Source organism: Pagrus pagrus, assembly GCF_965226575.1.
Source record: "Pagrus pagrus genome assembly, chromosome: 9".
Classification (NCBI taxonomy): Eukaryota; Metazoa; Chordata; class Actinopteri; order Spariformes; family Sparidae; genus Pagrus; species Pagrus pagrus.
The window spans coordinates 10,049,427-10,072,055 of NC_140193.1; the positions used below are offsets into that span (position 1 = coordinate 10,049,427).

Here is a 22,629-nt window from a genome sequence, read left to right on the forward strand (position 1 = left end):
ATGCACACAGTTTTCCACGTGACATCACTGGGTGCTGAGATAAGAATGCAGAGCGGCTCTTTGTCTCTTATCTGTCACACAGACTCCAAAACACCAACAGCCTTCAATTTTTTTTAGCCACTCTCTCCTCATGTTTTCTCTGCCTCTGATGAAGTGAGCTACACATTATGTAATGTGTCTACACGTGGAGACTCAGTGGTAAAACCATGCTCAGTATGCATACATACACACCTCCTCACCATCACGTGGAGTAAACACGCCAACATGTCAAATCATATAATTCAAAAGGACATGTAATCTGAACTAATTAAAGACTTAGAGATTACATGTACCATCGCATTGGCAGCGCAGCCAATTGCATTTGCAGGATTCCTTTGCAGTTTGTGATATCGGCATGGCTATCGTTCAGTCAGACCCTGGTTTCATTTGCATACTACCCACTAAAATATAAATGTGGCAAAACATGATATTGGGGGAGAGACAGGAGGAAGAAATCACACTGTATGAACATAAATTCATACAAATAAAGATGCTTAGAGGGCATAGTGGCTATATGCCATTATACATATATATATATATTAAGTCCACCTTGAAGCTGGAATACACTGTGTAATTAAATTGAAGGCAGCTTAAAAACTTGTATCCTTATGGTTTACTGTGGGTTTAATTGTAAATGGATTAAAGATATAAACAAAAAGAGGTTCATCCAACAGAAGCTATACAGTATAGGGGCCAGCATGGAAATCTGATGACAGTTTTCAACCTCCACTTATAAATCAATGCATGGAACATTAAGTATAGTAAGTGCACTGTATACATTGCGACAAGGTCATGCAGGTGCACTTTCAGTATTTTTGTTGTCAGAGGCACATTAAGCAGGAGCCAATATATTTTAACAGAAGTGCTCGCCAGAGATCATTGAATGGCTTTGGAAACACGAGTAGACCACTATGAATGCCTTCAATGCCCAAAAATTATTATTGTTTTTTTATTTAATCTGTGGCTGTTCAGAACACTTTTGTATTCTGATGAGAAGACAAAAAAAAATACTCTTTTGTATTACAAAAGAGTATTTCTCTATGGTGGCATTCACAATCACTACATTAATCCCTTTTTAAATGCTGTGTCCACAGTAATCTGTACTTTTTGGATGAAGACAGCAGAAGATGACTGGTGGGAACAGGCGGTCTTAAGGGAGTTGGTGAAGAGATAATATAACATTGTCCTCCAATTTTTCACGGAAATGTAAAATTGCTTTGAATGTGTCGGTCTCAAACACTTGTGTTGATTCACACTGCATAAGAATTATGTGGACAAGAGAGCAGATGTGTGGTTATTTTGCAACAGCCTTCTGCTGGTTGCACCAATTCTGCAGGTGGATCTGCTGTGCATAATTGCAGCTTGACAATGTGCCTCACTCGAATTAGAGACTGCAGATGGATCACAGACCTGTTGTTAATCAGCTGACAGAGAAATGGCTTCATACAGCATGGTAACTGTGAAAATTCCATTTGTGTTGTGCCTGGCGCTGCACTTTCTGCTGTGTGCCTTCACGAAAATGGAGCTATACGTCTTTGACTTTCAGCTCCTGTTGTACCTTCATTTCATTCTCTCTTTCTCTGCACCTTGTGCTTTCTACACACTCACGCCACCTGTTATGGTGGAATATTGAAAGCTCAAATATATGCAAGGACACGTGCACACATAAACGTATGCAGGCACACTGATGCACACATGCCTATTTTTATATTTCCTTTCAGTTCCATTTCATGCTTCTCTTAGCTGGAGGGCACCGTTCAGTCTATAGGATGTTACTGAATTCAGAGGCCCTGGTGTGATATTTCTCCAGAAACAACGGTAGACTTTCACAGTTTGTTTGTTTGTTTGTTTGTTTGTTTGTGTGTAGGCACATGTGAGCGTGCACAGCATCACGAGCCAGAGGGTTGATGAGTAACACATCTCAGCAACACTGTTACTTTACTCAGAAACAAGATACTATTATATTTACGCAATAAGTCCTCATACCTAAACGTCAAATGGGTGACTAGTCGGTGTCTTACAAAATTAATACAAAGAAGTTATACTATAAGAGCCGGCAACTAAAAGTTAGGTGGTTGTGGATTGGAGTAAAAAATTACTTTTTTTCTATGTGTCAACTATGAGATAAAATATTATTATCTTATAGTGCAGGTCTGATTCTACACCGTGTAATCCCCATTTCTTCTGACTTTTCACTATCATTAACCCCACAGTAATCACAGAGGCTTTCAGTGCCGTTTGTGCAGTAAAAGGTTAGCAAGCATTCATTACACATCAGATAAAGGCAAAGGTCAGTCTGCCAGCTCGAACCTAGGTGACACCCTTTTTCTCGGAAAACTACAAATTAAAAAAAAAGAAAATGGTCAGAGTCACTTCATATTGTCCACAAATGGTTAGAAAAGCGCCTTGATTTTGATTTTAAGGAACACAGAAAAAACAACTGGATGCTGTGTAGCCAAAGTGAAGCTCTAGATGTAATGTCCTGTTGGATTGTCTACATTTTGCAACGTATCATTTAGCAGTGAGTGGACTGTGAATGTATACCAGTGGCATTTCCTAGATTATTCTTGGTTGCTGCTATTAATAGGCAGCTGACCTTTCATTCCTCGACTACCTCGCCATCCCTAGCAGAGTGGACGAAGGCCGAAAGACCAAACATTGGCAGCCGGGGAGATAAAGATGAGGATGATGAGGGGGATGTTAATAATTACTGAAACCATTACATAGTGAGAGTGTATACAATTGCTTTATAAATGAAATTCGCAATGTAAACTCAGCTTACCTGAAAGCAAATCATAAAATCAAGTATACACACAATTGTTTGAAATTCTTTATAAGAAATGTATCACTGCATAATATGGATTTAGCAGTTTTCTGCAAATTTCTCTACTCTAGTGTATCCTAATTGGCATCATCAACAGACAACAGGGCTTCTGCTCCTCCAGCTGCCATTTAACACTTCAGTGGATTAAGATGAAATTAATGCAATCAAGCTCTACTGAAATTATTTTCACACGTAGAAAAACTAAGGATCTACTGTCCAACCTCCCACAGCTTCCCCAATTGTATAACAATTGTGTAACATTTTGACGTCAATACATCTTTGCCACGTAACTGTGAACATTTGGATGACACATCATGGAGAAGATCCATCAGCCTCTAGTGCTGGATCATACACTATGCGCCACTAGGTAATATTTGGTAGTAAATCTGAGGCATTGTGTTGCTGCACAAAACAGCAGGTGACTGCCCCTGTTAAAGCACAAACAAAGTTAACACTTTGGATGGATGATGGAGAAAGCGGACGTAACTTTATCCAAAATGACAGGGAAGAAGCAGGGGCACGGAAAGCTTTGTGGGCACATAATGTCTCATCGTTTTATAGCAATTCTAGCAAAACTATCAGAAATTACAGCAATTGTTCATGATTATTTTGACAGTAACACACAGTTTGATGTATGAAGCTACATAAAGCCATATCATTATGTGACTCAGAGAGTTCACAGCTCCAGCAGCGGTTATTGCAGTGAGTCGAGTGCAACTGTCCACGGACTTTCCTATGCAGTCTGGCCAGATTTTCATAAACATTTCATCAAGTCACTCACTCGCTGTCTCTTCCAGTCACACACGCACATTCAAAGATATACAGTGTTTTTATTGCTGTAAAAAAAAAGAGAGCAATAGAGTCACTAGCACTTGCCACAAAGACGTCAGAGCAGATAGATGTCTTCAAAAATGAAAAGAAGTGTGTGTGTGTGTGTGTGTGTGTGTGTGTGTGTGTGTGTGTGTGTGTGTGTGTGTGTGTGTGTGTGCGCGCGTGCGTGCGTGCGTGCGTGCGTGTACGTGTGCGTGTGTGCGCATGAGTACACAAAATTGTGCATGTGATGAGTTGTGCTCCTCATGGCCAGGAGAAGTGAACTGCATAAATCACATCAACGTACTTGCAAGACGGCCATCATTTTAAAAAGAGAGAAGTAAGGATGACACAAAGGGAAAGGGGGGAGGGTGAGATACTACACCAAGAAGGAATGAAGGAGATGGGGGGGTTTGTTTGTGTCATATCAGGATAGTGCTGTACAATGCAAACAAACCTTGTAGGGCAGGATAAAAGAGATGAAGAAGAGAGACGGGATGGGGAATGGAATAAAGCTATAATAAAGGAGAATAAATACGAAAAGTTACGAGATATTTGAAAAATCGGGGCCAAACAAGTGAGAGGGGAAAGACATAGAGGGAGAACAGGCTAAAATCTACAAGATATCCCCAGTCTCTTCCTTTCTTCCTAATTGTATACAGCTAGTATAAAACCATGTGACAGAGACCAACAAACTGCAGAGGTTTTCCTTTCCACTCTGAATGGAATCACTAATAGCAGGAATGAGTGGTCTGTCAACCAAACCAGAAATACCAATGGTAATGGAACCCAGAGGAAGGATGAGGATTAATTAAAAGTGAGAGGGGAAAAAAAGACAACATGGGACCACTAAAACACCACAGTTGCCAGCTTGCGGATTTAGCCTATTAGCAGGACCATGCTGCGGCAACAAGATACGAAAACGATAGCTGTGCCACTCTAGTTACTATCCACATGAAGTGCATATGATGAAATATAATAGAAAATCAGGTTTAAAGATGTATAATATAAAATATGAAGAGTTGGTAAATGTAGGATTTAGAAGAGAGACATTATGGGGATTCTTACACAATCAGGTGTCAAACTTTGTACCTAATACCATTACAAAATAAAAATACTGGACATCATCTGTTTTAATGAGCGGGTAGGAAACACTGAAACCATGTTCAGACTGACTTAGGCAAAAAATAAATAAATAAAAGAATAAATAAATAAATGAATGAATAATTATAAACAGCAGGATATGCATGTGATCTCACCCTATGAGGAAGTTTCTAGAGTCACAGGAATACATGCAACAGCCAACATCTGCTGTTGGAAAAAAAAACAACACTGCTAACTCATTAAAAAGGTGTTGTGCAGGCTAAAGATTGAAGAAACAACATACACTATACTACTACTAAGAGCCCGTTCAATTTAACTGACATGTACTGGAATTACTAATCATGTTTTGATCTTGTCAGTTGTCATTAGAAATGCAAACTTTAGGTGCTTCCTACTTCTCAAGGGTGAAGATTTACACAATGTCTTTGTTTCAAATCATTTTAAATTAAGTTACTGTAGAATTGTAAACATAATGGAACTTAGACTTTTGTCTTTTTCTGACAGTACAGGCAGCATGATGTCAGGTACACTAATCAATAATTAACTAGTAATTAATCATATAATAATTATCATTGGTTGCAGTCCTTATTGTCCTTCATAAATCATGTCATTCTGATTCACAGAAAACTGTCACACTCACAGTACTTTCCCTTTAATCCAGGGGTATACCGCAAGGTAGAGCCATTAATTCTATTATCATGTACCCTACAAGGGTGAAGTAAGGATAGAGTGCAGTGTGTGGCCATGAGTAGCTTAATAGTGCTGCTTCATCCCTTTTCTACCAGAGCAGCACTTTTGCTTGCTCACCTTTGGTGCCCAGAAAAACTGCCATTACTCTAGTTTACAAATAGAAGGCTGTAAATCCTATAATGTATAATTCAATCAAGACCAAGTGAGTCACTAGACACGACTGCACATGTCTCGTTTTGATTATGCGTGCGTGTGCTCAGATTCACAGCAACGGGTGTGTTGATGCTGTGCGCAAGTTTGGAAACAGAGTTTGTGCTAACAGCGGAGACAGAAGTTATGCAAATAGAGCATGGTGTGTGCAAATACCCCCACCACTCATGATCTGGATGGCATCTGATTATGGCACTGACCACCTTCCTTCTTCTCCCTGAGCCACTGCTGGCAAATAGTCATTGTGTTTGCAGGCCTGCTCACACAGTCAGCAAAGCCAATGACACAGTGTGAAAACGATGAATGCTTAATTGATGACTACCTGATGATACTGTTTGTCTAAGTAGCACTGCAAAGCAGTCCTGTCACACATACTGTAAGACCGTGTGATTAATAATAGACTGTAACAGTAGCTGTGTGTTTACACAGAGTGACCTCCCATTGCCTGCTCATGCTCCATTGGCCAAATTAGGTTTACTAATTGCTTGCCGCTGGTCAGTGAATAAACATGTGGCTGCTGATGAGAGTTCACCCCCAAAAGTAAAGCTGAAGTCTCCTTACCTAGCAACAAGCAGAGGTCTGTTGGCAATGCCGGCTAACTTATCTCGATTACTCAGCACTGTCAACAAATTTCTGGCAGGGCAAAAGTCTTGGCAGTGTCTTGAGTTGATAGAACAGAACATGCAATATCAGCTTAAGTCAAGTCTATTGATTAACTCAGTGTTGATATCGCATCCATAGACACTACGAATCAGGATTAAAGATATTTACACAGCTTATAGAATCATGTTTCAGTGTTACTTACACATAGTAGCCAGTGTATTAGACAAACACACGCATACAATGTCTAAACCTAATGCTATATAATATAACAGTCCCACAATAAATCCTTATTTATGTTTATAATTTCCACTTTCTGTTAAAACTGTTTTAGAGAGGTTCTGATTTAATGTTATGGTCATTTTACCACTTAACCTAATAAACTGGCAACTGATTTATTGAGATAAGACATATTGGGTTGAGTGTGTCATAACTTATCTTATATCAAGATAAGCGCTCACTTTATTTTATTGTAATGAGTTAAATGAAATGTGCTCTGCTGTTTTAGATCGAATCACCGTGATGTCACGCTAACAAAATCAGTCACTTCCAGGTAGACCACTGGCATTTAAAGATATATAGTAATAACACAATCATCTGACCTTTCTGTGGTTTCTAATGTGCTTATTTATTGTACTGTGTTGCTTTGTTAGCATCTTTGATATCTACTCAACAGCAACATCTCAGACTAACTGCTGGTTTTGGGGTTAACTCAAGCTAAACAGGTAAATTAGGTCTGTCAACTTAATGTTAATAAAAGTGTTGTTATTAATGAGATATAAGAGCACCAAACATGTATTTTGGGTGAATGAGATGTATATACTTTGAAATAGCATGATAAAAGAAAAAGACAAATTGTATTTAAGGTAGTGTGTGATGCAAGGGTTTTTATTACTTATTGTTTATTACTTATTACTTACTTATTGAACTTACTGTTCATAAACATTGTGATTGGGTCCATACATTACATCAAAAGTAACTTAATATGAGAAAAAATAAACTTAAATAAATAACATATACATAATTTTGCCACATAATTTTGACAACAGAATATAAAACAGGAACCTGTGATGATCAGGAGCACGATATGATTCTACTGAAAGTTGATAAATATAATTTCTTGTAAAGTCTCAAAAAGAATCTGCAGATGATTTACAATATTGCTGTATCTCCTCCTCCCTGCCATCACTCTTTTCCATTTCCTTCTCCTCTCTTCTATTTGTTCTTGCTCTTCTTTTCTCTGACCTGATTGACTGTTATGAGAAGTGACTGTCTATCAGGCTCTGGGCAATTCTATTACCTGAACCCTTTATTGAAACTACATCCACTCTCACTGCGCCGACACACAAGCCAACACCAATAGGAGAGAAACATGCACACATGAACACACGTTTACATTTGTGCACAGAGACACACACTATACTGACACAGGTAGACGGCACACATGGGTGCACACTCAGCAAGCAGACCACAGGTTGAGACGCATAAATAGAGAAACATATGAACATACACACACGGAGACACACCCACACACACCTACACATCTTTGTCATCCTCTGTTCTATTTGCTTTCAATAAACCAAATCTCAGCATATTTTGGTAATGTCGCCCCAAGCAGGGAGAGGAGTGTCCTCGGAGCCCACTGCAGAGAGCCTCATTGCCAACCCACTGCGCCAACCCTGATGACATCGTCACTATGCACCATTCACCAGAGCAGGACCTGTCCTACCGTGATGGCCTCAGCTGTTCATAATAAATATGTGACATTCCAACACCCTGCAGCCGTTAATAATACTGTGCAAAACAAATGACTACAAAAACAGATTGCAGCAACAGTCAGTGTCATGTATCTTTATTGTTTCTAGATCAGTATGATGGGTTTAAGTTTTCCACCCAGTGCAAAACCATGACTGGGCATGGGAGGCCAAGTGATTTGTCATTCAGGAAATGCAAAGAACACTGAATACACAATTTTACAACACGTGGTATTTGCTTAACAATTCATACCAGGAGAAAGTGTGTAGGAGGTATAGTAGGGGCCACACGTAAATAAACAATACAGGAATCTACGTGACTCTTTAGTCACAACCTTGGTGACTCTACTGCAAGATTTCATTTGTAAATGTGAATAATAACTGTGGAACATGACTGTTTCAGAATGACTAGCATTGTGATGTGTTGAAACCTAACATGTTTGGTGACAATTTGGTTTGACTAATGCCAATATTAAGCTGTGACGGTAGATTATACAGTGATACAAGTAACCTATGACGTCGTATGGTTTTCTTTGAATTTGCAACCAGTAACAATGTTCCTGGAAAACAGTGCACAACAGTATAAGATGTTAAAAACATAATGCATTTTTCTCAGATCCAATCTATCCTACAGCTAAAATGACTGTAACCACAACAGTGAATACAGTCAATACTTCCGTGTAATGGGTATTCAGTACAGTGAAGTCCTAAATGTGTTAAAATCTTTTGGATTTGGGTTTGTGGGTGTGTAGTTCATGTAATCAAAGGATGTTTTATTCATGATGTCTTTCTGCCCACACTAGAATCTTCAACTGCTTTTTGCTGTATCCTTTTCACTCTTTCTATCTTCAACAATGTAATCCAGTTGCCTTCTCAGTATTCTAACAACATCTCAATCTCCTTCTCCCTTAATCACCCTCCACTACCATCCCTCACTCATTTTTCTATCCTATTTTTTCAACCCACGAAATGTACATCAGTGATGATTTTAGCAACTCTCCAATCTGTTGAATTTCCTACCAAATGTATTCTAATTTAAACCAACATACATAAGTCAGTCCAGTAAATAAATCAAAACTATCTTGTGCAAAAAAACACCCACTTGATGAGATTATTGCTTTTATTTCCTTAATGTTTCACCAATTATTTACTTGCTAGAGTGCTGTTTGTGCAGCAGAGTATGCTAAGCAGAGTAAGTAAGAGTAAGCATTCAATGTCACTAGAAAATATTTAAACACAATGTTATGTCTGCAAAAACTTGGTATAGGATTAAACCTGGATAAGGTTGAATACTAATGCTTATAAACACAACAACCCATTTATTTTTTGGTTCATTTTTCACATAGTATCAACAGTAAAATATAAGATTATATTATTAAAGGCTTTTCTTAAACTTAGGATGTACTCAATGTGATCATAGTGAGCTTAAGCCTTCTAATGTCCTTTATTACTTAGAACTAAGCCTTGCTAACTTCATATCCTCTCACCTTTGAGGCTTTAGAGTGAAACTGATACTAAGTGGTTAATTTTATCATGAAAGGAAGGCACTACTCCTGCAGGTCTGCTCGGAGAGCATATGTAGACATGTCTTAAATGTGGCATACTGTATCTTAGGGTAGTTGTACCAAGGTAAATTACTGCAGTACTTAATCTGAAGCCAGTATCCAGTTTATTGTTCACATAAAAACCCACCCATCAGAGAAAAATGTAAGTCCAACTTTTCAGTTACATGCATGTGCAGAAGTGACTAAATGTTTCCTGACAAAGCAGCCAAAGACTCCACAGAAACTCAGGTATATTGATCACTCATCTGCCTAAACTGACATGCAGGCACACATACTGAACATGTCTCAAGGAGACATGCAGCTCCCATAGAGAGCCCACCTAACCTCAGTCCCACACACGATCAATAGCATCATTTGAATGTTAAACTCTGAGGCCTCGGAGATCAATACAGATTTCTTAACAGGAACAAAATATACATCTCTGCCAAATAAGTATGTCGCTACCGTAGAAAGCAGCAACTATGGTATTGGGTCATACAGTAGCATACACAAAGAAGAGAAGGAGGCAGGGTGCTGTCTCTAAATTGCTTGCTTTTACATGCTGCACCACCCTGGAGAGAGTGGGTGAGAAATATGAAAATCTGGTGAAATGGTGAAATATCCTTGTGTGCAACACTAACATAGTGTCGGTGCAGAACAAAAGCAAAATGCAGGTCATGTTGTAACACTTATGAAATAGAAAAGGAGCATGCGAAATTCCTGCAATGGCTACCATTGTATACAGTATATAGCTAAGAAGAAAGAAACAAAGAGAGGAGAAACACATTAGAAAAGCAATGAAGGAAAAAACAAAGGGAGACCATGACAGAGGATGACAGGTGGATGCTCAAAGCCCTGGCAAGAAGAGAAAGAACATTCAGACAGGCTGTGAAGGACAGAAGAAGGGTGAATTGAATAAATAAAAGCAGAAATAGGGGGGAAAGAGGTTCCTCAACACAGAAGGCGATAGAGGGTGAGTCAGAATGAGAAACAGCAAAATATAGAAATGTGCATGTGAGAGCGTGCAATTGCGAGAGAGAAAAAGAGAGTCTGACAGGCCACATGCAGAGGAAGGTGTGTGCAGCATGTCAATACAAATGCTAAGTCACTCAAGGGCTTCCATGCAGGTGAAATCTCAGCCTTGTTTCACAGCCAGGTATTCATTGGAGAGTTGGAGAGAAAAGGGGTGGATTAGGAGGGCGGGAGAAGTAAAGGATATCGAATATCTACATTCGGCTGAGCTTATCATGTAATCGAGGCACATTTTTGTCTCTTTTCATCAGCTATTCCCTGTGACATCAAACACTGCTGTGCACCTTTACCCTTCCCCTCAACATTCAGCCTCCTATTCTCCAGTTCTTTGCCTCTCTTTCAAATATTCAAACAATGTCACATCTCCGTCTGTGACTGATCTTGTTTCTTTCGTCAAAGAAATCACCCTGCCTGTCCATCTATTACTCCAGCAAGACCAGCACTGCGGCTGCTGCAGCATCAATAATTGTTAGCTGCCTCGGCCCTTGGTTCCCTAAAGGCATACTGGGAACCCTGGGTATTTACGAGGGTGTAATCTCCTACCTGGGTTGCACTTGCATGTCCTTTCCCATTACTGTGACCCTGTGACCCCGTGGATAGGCCGCTGGATGGACAGTTCTGAGTCTGCGACATGACAGCCAAGCCACATGAAATGACAGGGCTGAAAGAGGGATGAGAATTCAGGGGTGAGGGGGTGAGGTGGAGGAAGAAAGCCACTGCCTGGAGACACACTGGGGCAATGCCACAGGTTTGTGCAGGAGTAGATTACAACATTGTTTCCTATTTCTGTGAAGAATGTTATAATTTCTCCTAATAATAGTATTATTATTAGGTTACTTAATATCTTAATGTTTGCTGCAAAAAAAAATGTTTCATTGTTTATGTTTCTTATAATGTACCATAACGACCAGTGGCAAAGGCAAAGAAATGTATTAAGTGCAAGCACATAACTATGTATCTATGTAAGTAAAATTTTCGAGTGTGTCTCCAGAAAGAGGAAGGAAGTGACAAGATGAGGGGTAAAGGATACATCCGCACACCGCCTGATCTGGAGCCGATGGCCAGGATCTTCTGCACAGGATCAAAGGCCAAAGCAGTTGGCTGGTAAGGGAAACCATGACGCACCGTCTGCAAGGGAAAAAAAACACAACAATATTTTAATTAAACAAGACAAACATTTTAGGATTAAAGGCTAATTAAATGATTTTATCATTTAATGATTTTGGCGGACCCTCCGACATTGTACTGTGTGGTGAATCCATCTGAAACTTTGTCATTCTGAATAGCAAAATGTCCATTTAGTAAAACTGTGAACTCTAATTCTGATAAAGAAAATAAATAAATAAATAAATCCTCTGAAAAATTATTATTTTCTGATTAAAGATAACTAAAGACCTCAAGGACATTGCATCACGCATTTACTTCTTATTGTCTGTGAACTTTTTGTCAGAATGGTTTTTACAACTGACTGTCAAATATTTGTTTGACTGCCACTTTGCTGTTTATTAACTGAGGCATTCAAAAAACTAAAGCTCTTAAGGATAAAAACAAAATCTTTCTTGTGACATTTTCATGTGTCTGTTTGTTTTGGTGACACTCTAATATCTTAGTAATGCTTATTGTTTGAAAGTGCAGATTTAAAGTTAAAGACCTGTGTGTTTACTTAAACTACTGTAGTCCACTACTGGCTAGACAACAGATAATGATAATTGTGAACAACGAATACATCCAAGCATATTGTTGTAAACACTTTCCTACCAGAACTTCTATTTGCACATCAATTTAACATTTATGAGTACAGAATCCATTAAAGATGCATCTGAATTTCAATTAACTGAAAGCTCACTGAAAATATTCAAACAGTAAAAAACCTTTACAAGGTCAACATTCTTCAATTAATAAAACATGGAGAGTTCACGCTGTGTAATTAGCAAAGAAACTGCAGCTTCTGTTCATGTTGCATATGGATGGAATTGAGAGTGAGATAGCCTTAACATTCATATGCCAAGGCCTGACTAGGCAAAACGACACTGTCTCTCACACTCCCACTCTGAGGTGCACTGCATTCACTGCAGCCGTCTGCCATTAGTCATGTTAAATTTCCCAGCAGTGCCTCACTTACAATTATCTGCTCTGGAGGGATGTGGAAGACATGGACATAACCAGTGTTGAATTGAAATCTTACGACAATATTACTGTTCTTCCAGCAGTATGAAAAAAATACTATTTTAAGCACTGTAACATTGCTAGCAGTGCTGTCACAGAGGACCTGCTTTTGTAAAGCACTGTAACAAAATTAATACACATTTCTCCTTTTAACTTTTACATCCTAAAATAGTGATGATGATGCTTACTATATAGTCACTATTGAGTGCCTAATCATATGAGGAGAAGTGAGTGGGTGAACAAGGGAGCGATTTCAGACACGGCCAAATAATCTGGTGACCTCATTCCCACCAGGGCACCACTCACCTTAACCTGAGCAGAGGTATAACAAGCCACCACTGAAAACACCTATAGGTTTCATGAAAAAATACAAGATTCACTTTACTACTGCAAGTACCTTGTTATGTGTTAAACCTGTTCAACAAGTAATGAAAGCCTCTGACTGCGAACGGCAAAGAAATATAGTTCTGAAAGAAGGTTGTTACAGGCAGTTTTAAAGCTCAAGTTCTGACACCACAATGAAATAATCAATGGCTTGTTTGTTAACAATATAACACCCACTGTTGGCCCTCACCCCCCCAACCCACCCCCACCCCGACACACACACACACACCTTTGTTTGCCTGCCGTAACAGGGGTTTTGCACTATCATTAATACTGCAGGGTCATGAATTTAGAAAGACAGAACGAGAGTGTGTGGGTGAATTAAATGGTTATAAAACGCAGAATGAAATCACTCAGTGGTGAACAGACTCGACAGAGGACAAAGAAAAACAACAAAGAGACACACTGAAGCCAGGTGCAACCACAGGGCAGAGTACGAGTCTGTGCTTGTGTGTCTGTATGTGCATGTGCTATATGTGTGCATGATCTGTGCATATTTCTCATTCATGTTCAGTAATCAAGACCTTCTGTGTGTGAGTCTTTAAGAGCTACATATTTATTACTATTATTGTTTACACATGTTGCATATTTATAAATCCGTTATGATGGTACGTGACATGTTATATTCACAATAGTTACGGTAAAGAGAATGCGTGTGTGTGTGTGTGTGTGTGTGTGTGTGTGTACACTGCTAGCATACCAATTACCTGACCTTCAGATGCACATATATCTGTCATTCCACTAATACATACACAGTGGGGTTCCACTGCTACATTTAAGCCAGCGAGTGCCTTGCATACAAATGGAGTAGTGAACAATAATATACATAGCCTTTGTATAAGAGATACAAAGAGTGAACCTTACAATATACAGTGCATGGACTCTGACTTTCTGATTGAGCACATGTATAATGAAACAGCCAGTCAATATGGATTTGAAAAGCCTCGCCTCAGTATGATTAATATATTTGCAATGTTCCACTTTCATTTGCTGTTTAGAAAGTGCATGATGTACCTAATTCCATTGATAACACAGTAAGTAGCAATATCTGCCTGGCATTACTTTTCAGTAATATCACATGTTTTACTCCAGATTAGCTAGCAAACACATCTTTTTTTCACAGGGAATGTTGTAATGCTTGTTGTTTTGTTTCTCTTTTACAAGCATTCTTCGCACTGCAGTTTGAAGTGGAAAAAAATGAACTTGAACCACATCAAAGGACCCAAAAGATCTCTTGCACACAAAGGCTCTTCTTAAGCGAAGGAAAAACTGAAAAACTGAAAAGGTATGCAACTTTTACAATGGTTGAAGCTCAAAAACTATACAAATAAATACACTTCTGCTTATGTGGTCATTTAATAACACTGACTAAATTGCTGAGTACTTGAGGCCGTACTCTAAGTACCTACATTTTAATAGTGGTGGAACAAAACATTGATACTAGGGCTGCATCGTGACATCTGGCTGCCTTTCTCCAAAAGTTGAGTCAGGTTCAACTTTTCCGCCATTTTTGAATGAATGAATGGGAAAACCTGCGTTTTTTCCGCACCGCTGGATCTTTTTGTCCCCACCAAATATATTAGGATTACATACATTACTAGTTATGATACCATATTACCAGTTTTGTTGGGGAATAATGCCCTGCAGTGCATACTTTGTCATATTGTTTGTTGATGATTGAAGATGAGTGAATAAAATATTTAAATATAAATTAAAAGTTTTAAAATGTTGTTTTAGGTAAATTCATTGTTATATTAATCAAGTAAAAAAAAATTATAGTTAGGTGCAGCCGTACTCTTAACAGATTCCCCTGCTAGAATCGCTGAGCTGCTGTATTGTATCATTATCATGGACACGTATCTTGGTCGTATGGTAGTGAGATTCTCAATTTCAAGGAGTTTAAAATACAAGTTTGCAGAGTGGGCACTGACACACGCCTTCACCCCATCGTTGAGAATCACTTGCCTTTTCCACCATCCCCCCATTTATATAAGAGGACAAAGAGGAAGGTCAAGTGTTTATCTGAGTTGTCAGGCAATTAAATGTTTGAGCCCTTTGCTGCAAAGAGAGCTGCAGATGATACTGACAATGTTTCAAACTGAGACTCAAAAATCCATCTCTGACTTTGACTCAAAGAGGATTTAAACCCTATTGCATCAGTAAATGATTCTGACAATCAAAAAAAGAGAAAGTAAATATCATTCGTACGCAATGGCTGTGAAGAACCTAGCCAGACACACACATGTTCACACAATCATCCTTCAGGTCTTGCCACCAGGCCCTTTAGGTTCCCTAGCCCAGCTCTGGAGCACTGTTGCTGGGATACAGGAGAGCCACCCCCCACATATACATCCAAGAGAGGCTAGAAGTGGATGAAAAACACATTTACTCTGGTGAATCTCAGAGCTGCTCATATATATTTTAAGGCCAAACCCATAAAGCCATTTTTCTCCCTCTTCCAGCGAGGCCGTTTATACATGTAGTATATGCATGTGTGTGACCAGGTTCACCCACACTTTTATCCTCTATCTATTTACCCATCTTTCAAAATTAACACAACTCTATGTCCTTGTGGCTTTCAATTGTCTTAAACAGACTATAAATTGTTTTATTCAGTCAACAATATTTTAAAGTCTGAATAGGTGTTAACAAGCTTGGGTCACCACCTTATAATGTGATCAGTCCCCAGTCACAAAAAGTTAACAAGGGAAAATGCACACAAAAGAATGACTAAATGTACATTCATTCTGCTGAAGCAGTCAAGATGTACATTTAGAAACGCAGTCAGCCGTGCAGCGACAGTTAACCTGCTGCAAAGGACCTGCGTTATGGCTGCCAGAGGCAGCATTACATCAACTCTGCTCTCCATCCACCTCCTCCCCTTTTTTTCTTCCTCTGTTGTGTAGTTTTCTCTCCTCCACATATACACAACCTTTATGCACACACAAGCCTGATGTTCAATCAGATAACCCCACACCGACATCCCCATCCCCCAAAAGACTGATACCACCTCATGCCACCCACCATCCTCTCTCTCTCTCTCTCTCTCTCTCCACACAGCATTCAGCTGCAGAGCTGGTCTAGACCCCTGGTTCTATAAATAGCAGGCAGCACCCCTGTCTACCATTGCCAGCAAATTGTGCATTGAGCAGCTATATCTCTGAACAAGGATCAACACAGGGAAATATGACGTTAAGTTCTCAAATACATCTTCATGTGATTACAGTTATTGTCTGTAACGTCATCTACACTAATTATGAAGGTACAACAACTTATATTCATTTAGCTCGAGTGTGATGTAGCTTATTCAGGATCATGGAATCTTTTACATTTGTTGTTACCTTATCGTGTAGAAGATCAGCGCTCTGTGCTCTTTTTCTCACAAGGAGTGAGTGTGTGATTTTATCTCTCCACATGTTTTCTAACTAGAAAGACTAAGACTAATGTAAGACTAATGTACAAGATGTTAAGGTGGCAGGCTTTACGACGTTAGCCAGTGCTGATCATCGGCTTTGCCAATTAAAAATGACAAACATACTCTGTGTAAGTTTAGCTGAAGCTAATTTACCATTATTTGGAGAGTAACTTGGCAACAAGCCAAAATGTTGGCTCTCTCATAGCCATGACTGTATGTGTTTGCTGTGAAAAAACATTGTTGTAAAATCACTCTACGATCAGGAACAGACTTCATGTAAATTACCAATCTAACAAGACTAACAAAGCTGTGAATCCTCTACAGAAACAGTCATTTCCTGGTAATTATTTTAAGTATCTTTTCATAGCAACAGCAGCGTCTAAACAATGCCATCTTTACTGAACAGTGGGTACATAGATTCAGAGTTCATAACATGATGTACAACTGGAAAGACATCATCGTATTCACACACTGACGGACAAATGATTCCTGGGAAATGCATAACGTAAAAAAATGCTTTCAGGCAGCATTTGAGATAGCTGATATGAGGTCCTGTAGGTCCTACAGCCTCTAACGACCCAGACAGTAGATATCCTTCCTTTGGTCCTGCAAACTTATACCGAGATTCATTCATACTACCTACATTAGTAGCTTTGTTTACTAGATCTCTAGTTTAATTTAATATATTCTTATCAAATAAGATTCCCATTATAACACACCCATGAACACGAAACAGCAGTATCAAGCCCAGATTTAACTTTCATTAATCACCAAGATTTATAGCTATCAGATAAATACGGCCACAGAGGGATTGCAGAGGGAAGAAGCATTGTTAAACTTAGTCAGTCCAATATGTTCACACAGCTTTGCAAAGATTTTTTTTTTTTTTAATTTGGACTTTGATTGCTCAGGAAACAACAAACAAAACAAAAAATTAAGTTATTACAAAATGATTTAAGGTTTACTGAAGACAAATAAACTGTAATGTTACTATCAACATATTTTGATGATTTTTCTGACACATGAACCGCACTTCACAATGCAATGTTTGTCACAGTCGTGTTAAGTAAACAAGAAACAGACCAGGCCTCATTCAGTGGGATTAACCTGAATTTACACCTGTACAATCTAATGCAGTCTAATACAACAGCCCTGCCATTACTTTTATATTTTCAAAGCAAGGCAAGCTACTTTTCAAAGCATATCAACAATTGAGTAGGCTACACTGAGACAGGTAGTAGTCGGGCGAGATGAAACCGGCTCAACTAATGACTGATACACTACTTCAGACCTTCAATATGACACATGTCACAACATAGCGACATCTTGCAGGACCCCAGTTGATACTGCTGAGCTGGAATACATGTAATCCACTGTCCAGAAGGTACAGCCTGACCTTGATAGCGCTTGGATATATTTATCTACACAACAGCAAAATCACAAGGGAAGCGTTGTGCACAGAGAGCAAGAATAAATGGAGGAATGGATGAAGAGGCCACTTGTAATGTGCAGTTTGAGCAAGAGCACTGACAAGTAGTAAATTATTCATAGCGAGAGTAGTATGTGTGTATGGACAGCAGAGAAAAGTAAAAGGAAATGGAAATGTACTGTACACGGAGGGCCACAGGCGAAAGAAATTGTATTTCTAGTAAAAATTGAAAAAATATTTTTGATCTCAACAGGAATATAATTTAGTTAGCAGATCTAACGGCGAGATTGATTTAGCTAAGGAGGTCATCATGAACTAAGTTTCCACTACAAGCACCAGACACATTTTAGGTCCCTAAAAAAGGAAATAAAAGATTCAATCTTCAATTTCAGTGAGGTGGACAGGGGGACAATAGACATATAGTTCATATCCAAAACATTTTTTAATTAACAGCAGGTGTGTCCAGTTGTTAAAGTGTTAAGCAAGACATTTACATTTATCCAGTGGAATTAAATGGCCTCAAACTGAAAAGTAGCATAACTTTTCAGTTTTTGTTAGCTCAAGAGCCTTTGTGTGAGATTTGGTTAAAGTTGAGTTTTTTCCACTTTAACTGCAGTGTTAAGAATGCTTGCAAAAGAGAAACAAGCATTACAACATGTGTTTGCTAGCTGATTTAGAGCAAAATATGTGACATTACCGAAAAGTAATGCCAGCCAGAAATTGCTGTTAACTTCAGCTTCAATGTTTAACGCTAGCTAATGGTCAGTTAAGCTAACTTCATCATGGTCGCTTTCACTGTTTAAAATTAGTGAGGTTGAAATGTGAGCGGTCACCAACCTTTAAAAGTCTTTGAAGAGGTTAGCCTGTCAGTTCTTTAGCAAGCTGCGAGGCTTCAAACTGCAGCTGGGACACATCTGGGTTTGAGCTAACTTTAAGCTAACGTTAACATAACCTATGATAGCACTTAGCTGTTTAAAAAAAAAACAAAAAAAACGTAAAGCTAACTTTACTGTTCGGTTTATTCCTGTGGTGAAGCAGTTGAGAGACTCCTTTGTCCGTCAGCAGTAGCATTTATTTCCTCTCCGATGGCAGCAAACATTAAAATAATGGCTAGTAGATAATTTGCCTTAGTAATCAGCAGTTATTAGGCGGTTGCGCAGCGTCCACGCGCCAATACGCAGTGCCAGCCGCAATGCGGAGGTTGGTGGATGCGCGCGAGTTTGCGTATCCAGTCAACAAGGTTGATAAATACCTTAAAATGAAGTATTTTGACAAAGTCCAGTTCCTTCTCAGGTATTGGTACCATGGACGTCTGAAATACATTTATGCCGGGTAGAAGTCTACAAACTGGATGGCTAGCCAAGCCGAAGAGTGCCACAATACAAGTGCAACACCCTCTTAAAGTGACATGTGTAGGCCGCGCCCCTTCCGGTAGTGGAGAAATTGTGCCATGAACTACACATATGTTGTTTGTCAATTTAAAATGTACTTTTCCAAGTCAAGAAAGCTGCAGTTTGTCATAAATAAAGTAAATATCATCTAGTTTTGCGTTAAACTGCTCATTGAACTACATTGTCTTGCTCAACATAGTCACCAACACCAACATGGCCACCAACCTGGCACAGAAAAGGTACAAAAAAAGATGAAAATCACAATAAATCTGGTCATGTTGACGAGTGCAGTTATGTTAAAGGAGAGTTTGTCAGTTCTGTGAGCAAGCTAATATACAGGAGCAGCTCTACAATGTTTAGGTCTTTAAGTGAAGAAGGGACGTATGTGGTATATATTTCTAATCACAGATGCTTTGATATGGCAATAATCTTAGTAGATGTTGTCATAAAGCCACCAAAACAAAATGTACGGTGTAGGCTACTCACTTTTTAAAAATCTGACTCAATTTGAATGTTTGTCAGCAGTTATCAGAAGCTGTTTGCAAAAGCTAAATTTGTTAAATCCATAATATTTCTATGTATTATATAACTGATTAGTGTTTTAGTGAAAACAAAAGCCTGAGAAATGGAGAATATGGAAATATTTAACTGGAGTTTAGGGTGTCACAAAAGAGGATTCTAGATGACTAAAACCTGTGTGTGAACTATACCTAAAATAAAAATGGGACCATTTCAGTGTTGCTATTATAATAATAATGTTTTAGAAAAAAAATAAGCGCAAATCAACAGTAATAACATAGAGTTGAAAATTGTTCCCTGTTATTTAAAACACTCATCTGGCTGTACACACCAGTAATTATTGGAGCACAGACCTCGCGAAAACTTAAAGGATTTAACAGTCGTGTAATAGATGTTAAAGGTCAGAGGGTTGCAGGGTGCAAAGGGAAAATATGAATAATATATACTTGTAAAATAATTACAGGCTACACAGTGGGGAAAAAACTGAAGCAAATGCTGATCCTTTGGTTTGATCAATGAAAGTGTGTTTCAGTCATGTTACTTAAAACTGGTGAGTAACTGCAGTGTTGTAACTCACTAGAAACATATGAAAGCTTGTGTCTCCTTGCATTACTCATCTACTATGAATGTATTTAACATACAGCTTGCCTGTGTTCGTGTTACCTGTGTGCATACAGATTGTGCCGCCCTTATCACCCAGGTGTTTTAACACCTGTCCCCTCAGGCTAAATGTCAAGATGAGAGACAGTAGCGCAGTGAAAAGTAGAGTATTCCCATCACATACATCTATTCCAATTTACCGAGACTTTACAGAGCCAGAGCACCCATCAAACAAACAAAGATATACGCGAGGCTTCACCCTCCAGTGTTAAAAGGGAGATATTTTGAGGTTGCTCTAAAATTCCTTTGATCTAGTCGGGAGCAGCCCAAAATAAAAAAAAAGAGGCAAATGTGAACGTGGGTAGCAGAGAAGACGTTTGGGGGGAGGAGTGGAAGAAGAGATCAGGGGATTCTGAATGTGAAACTACAGTTGAAACACACAGTGGTTACACAACACAGCAAGATCCCATTCATCCCTTTATTGTTAAGATATCCATCGGGTCTTCCTCAGGACCTCAGTTAGTATGTGTACAATATCCAAGCTTGGCTTGGATACCCCAAAAGAACTGTGTTTTCAAAAGCCTGCTACACAACTACAGTCTGTTGGTTGCATTTATAAACATCAGCGTTTCACAATTGTAATGTCAAAAGCTTTTCAATGACTGTCTTCAGTCATGTACCAGGCAATTACAATGGAACCTGCGATAAATTCAAACCTCCAAAAGTCACAAAAATAAGGTTTAAACTGCTATTATATACAACTTAGATAACAAATTGCTTTCTTTTTAACAATATTCAGCCCACAGGAACAACCAATTTCCTTTCACCAAAATACCAATACAACTGGGAGATGTGAGATTTATGATCATGAGTAGATTCATATTTATAGCTATTTGCAAAAAACTCTTGTTTACACATCCAGTTATCATGTTTCAGGTCACTTGACGAATATAAGTCAAAAATGCACAATTTTTGCTAGAGGTTTGGTCTCCACCACCTCCTGAGGAAAATATCCTCCTCACTGCTATATGCTCAACTACATTGATAAGAGGCGGGAGAGTGAACAAAAACATTAAAGTTGCAATCTGTAAAACAAAAACAAAGAGCTGAAAGAAACTCTGGAACTCTGCAGCTGAGGGGAAACTGCAGAGGTAGATGATAATTATCTGTGTGTTAGTTACATAAGAAGAGCAGATTCAAGTTTTTGTTTTAACCGGCGAGAATAAGACTGATCACATAATAAAAATTCTGATTCGTAACCTTAGGTTTATACATGTGATTTCGCTACTGCCATTTTTATAGTAACTCGTGACAACCATCTACTTGGCCAGCCAGACCAAATCATGACCTCTTGACTTATGCTGGAGGAGTTACAGGTGAGATGGCTGGCAAGCCATTGACTGCAGTTTAAGACTGTGTTTCAGCATTTGCATGTGTGAAACAAGTGGGTATTTTTTAAGAAGCCCAGAGGACATTTTCCAGCTGTGTTTATGGCGAATAAAGGCAGATATTTTGAACGGGACGTCTGCACATCTCAGGCCGTGTTTTTGGCAACAAAACCGGGTGTTTTTAACAAGACCTTGTGGCGACCAAAGCAGGTATTTTAACCCAAAACATGATATTTTACTAACCCTAACAGAGTGGGTTTTGTGTCTAAACCTGTTCAGACAATAAGGACAGCGTTGTCACAAGATCAAAATTAAGATTTAAGCTGAAGAAATGTAATGTTGCAACATGAAAAAAGGTAAAGTTTGAAAATATCAGTGCTTTGCAGAAGCGGTCATTGATTTGTTCTGGCGCTTGTGTTGCGACAACACTTCTGTCGAGCTTCTGCTGTTCTACACACAAAGTTTTGTGTATCTTTTCTGTGAAACAACTCTCAGGCACAGTAAGTAATGTAATATTCATCACCTGTTTGCCTAACATACTAAATAGTTTAAAGAGGAGTGAGAACCAATACGACAAAATGTTCAAATAAAAATGCGTCAGCAACAGGAACTTGCTTCATTGACAGAAAATACAAAGGAAAACACCCACGCTGCTTCATTTAGAGGTGATCTGAACGACCACAGGAATGATTGCGTGGCACTAAAATTTGAGAAAGAAAACAAAAGCCCT

The 22,629-nt window shown here is 38.9% G+C and overlaps 1 protein-coding gene across 19 annotated transcripts in view; it reads right to left on the reverse strand.

Moving 5' to 3' along the window:
* Window positions 1-22,629, reverse strand: part of stxbp5l (syntaxin binding protein 5L) — a 141,595-nt gene that overhangs the window by 105,487 nt on the left and 13,479 nt on the right. For all 19 annotated transcript variants that reach the window (XM_084362016.1, XM_084362018.1, XM_084362015.1 and 16 more), the window contains exon 2: window positions 11,638-11,735. In XM_084362016.1, the coding sequence (XP_084218142.1) occupies window positions 11,638-11,735 (98 nt within the window). The remainder of the gene's footprint in view (window positions 1-11,637; window positions 11,736-22,629) is intronic.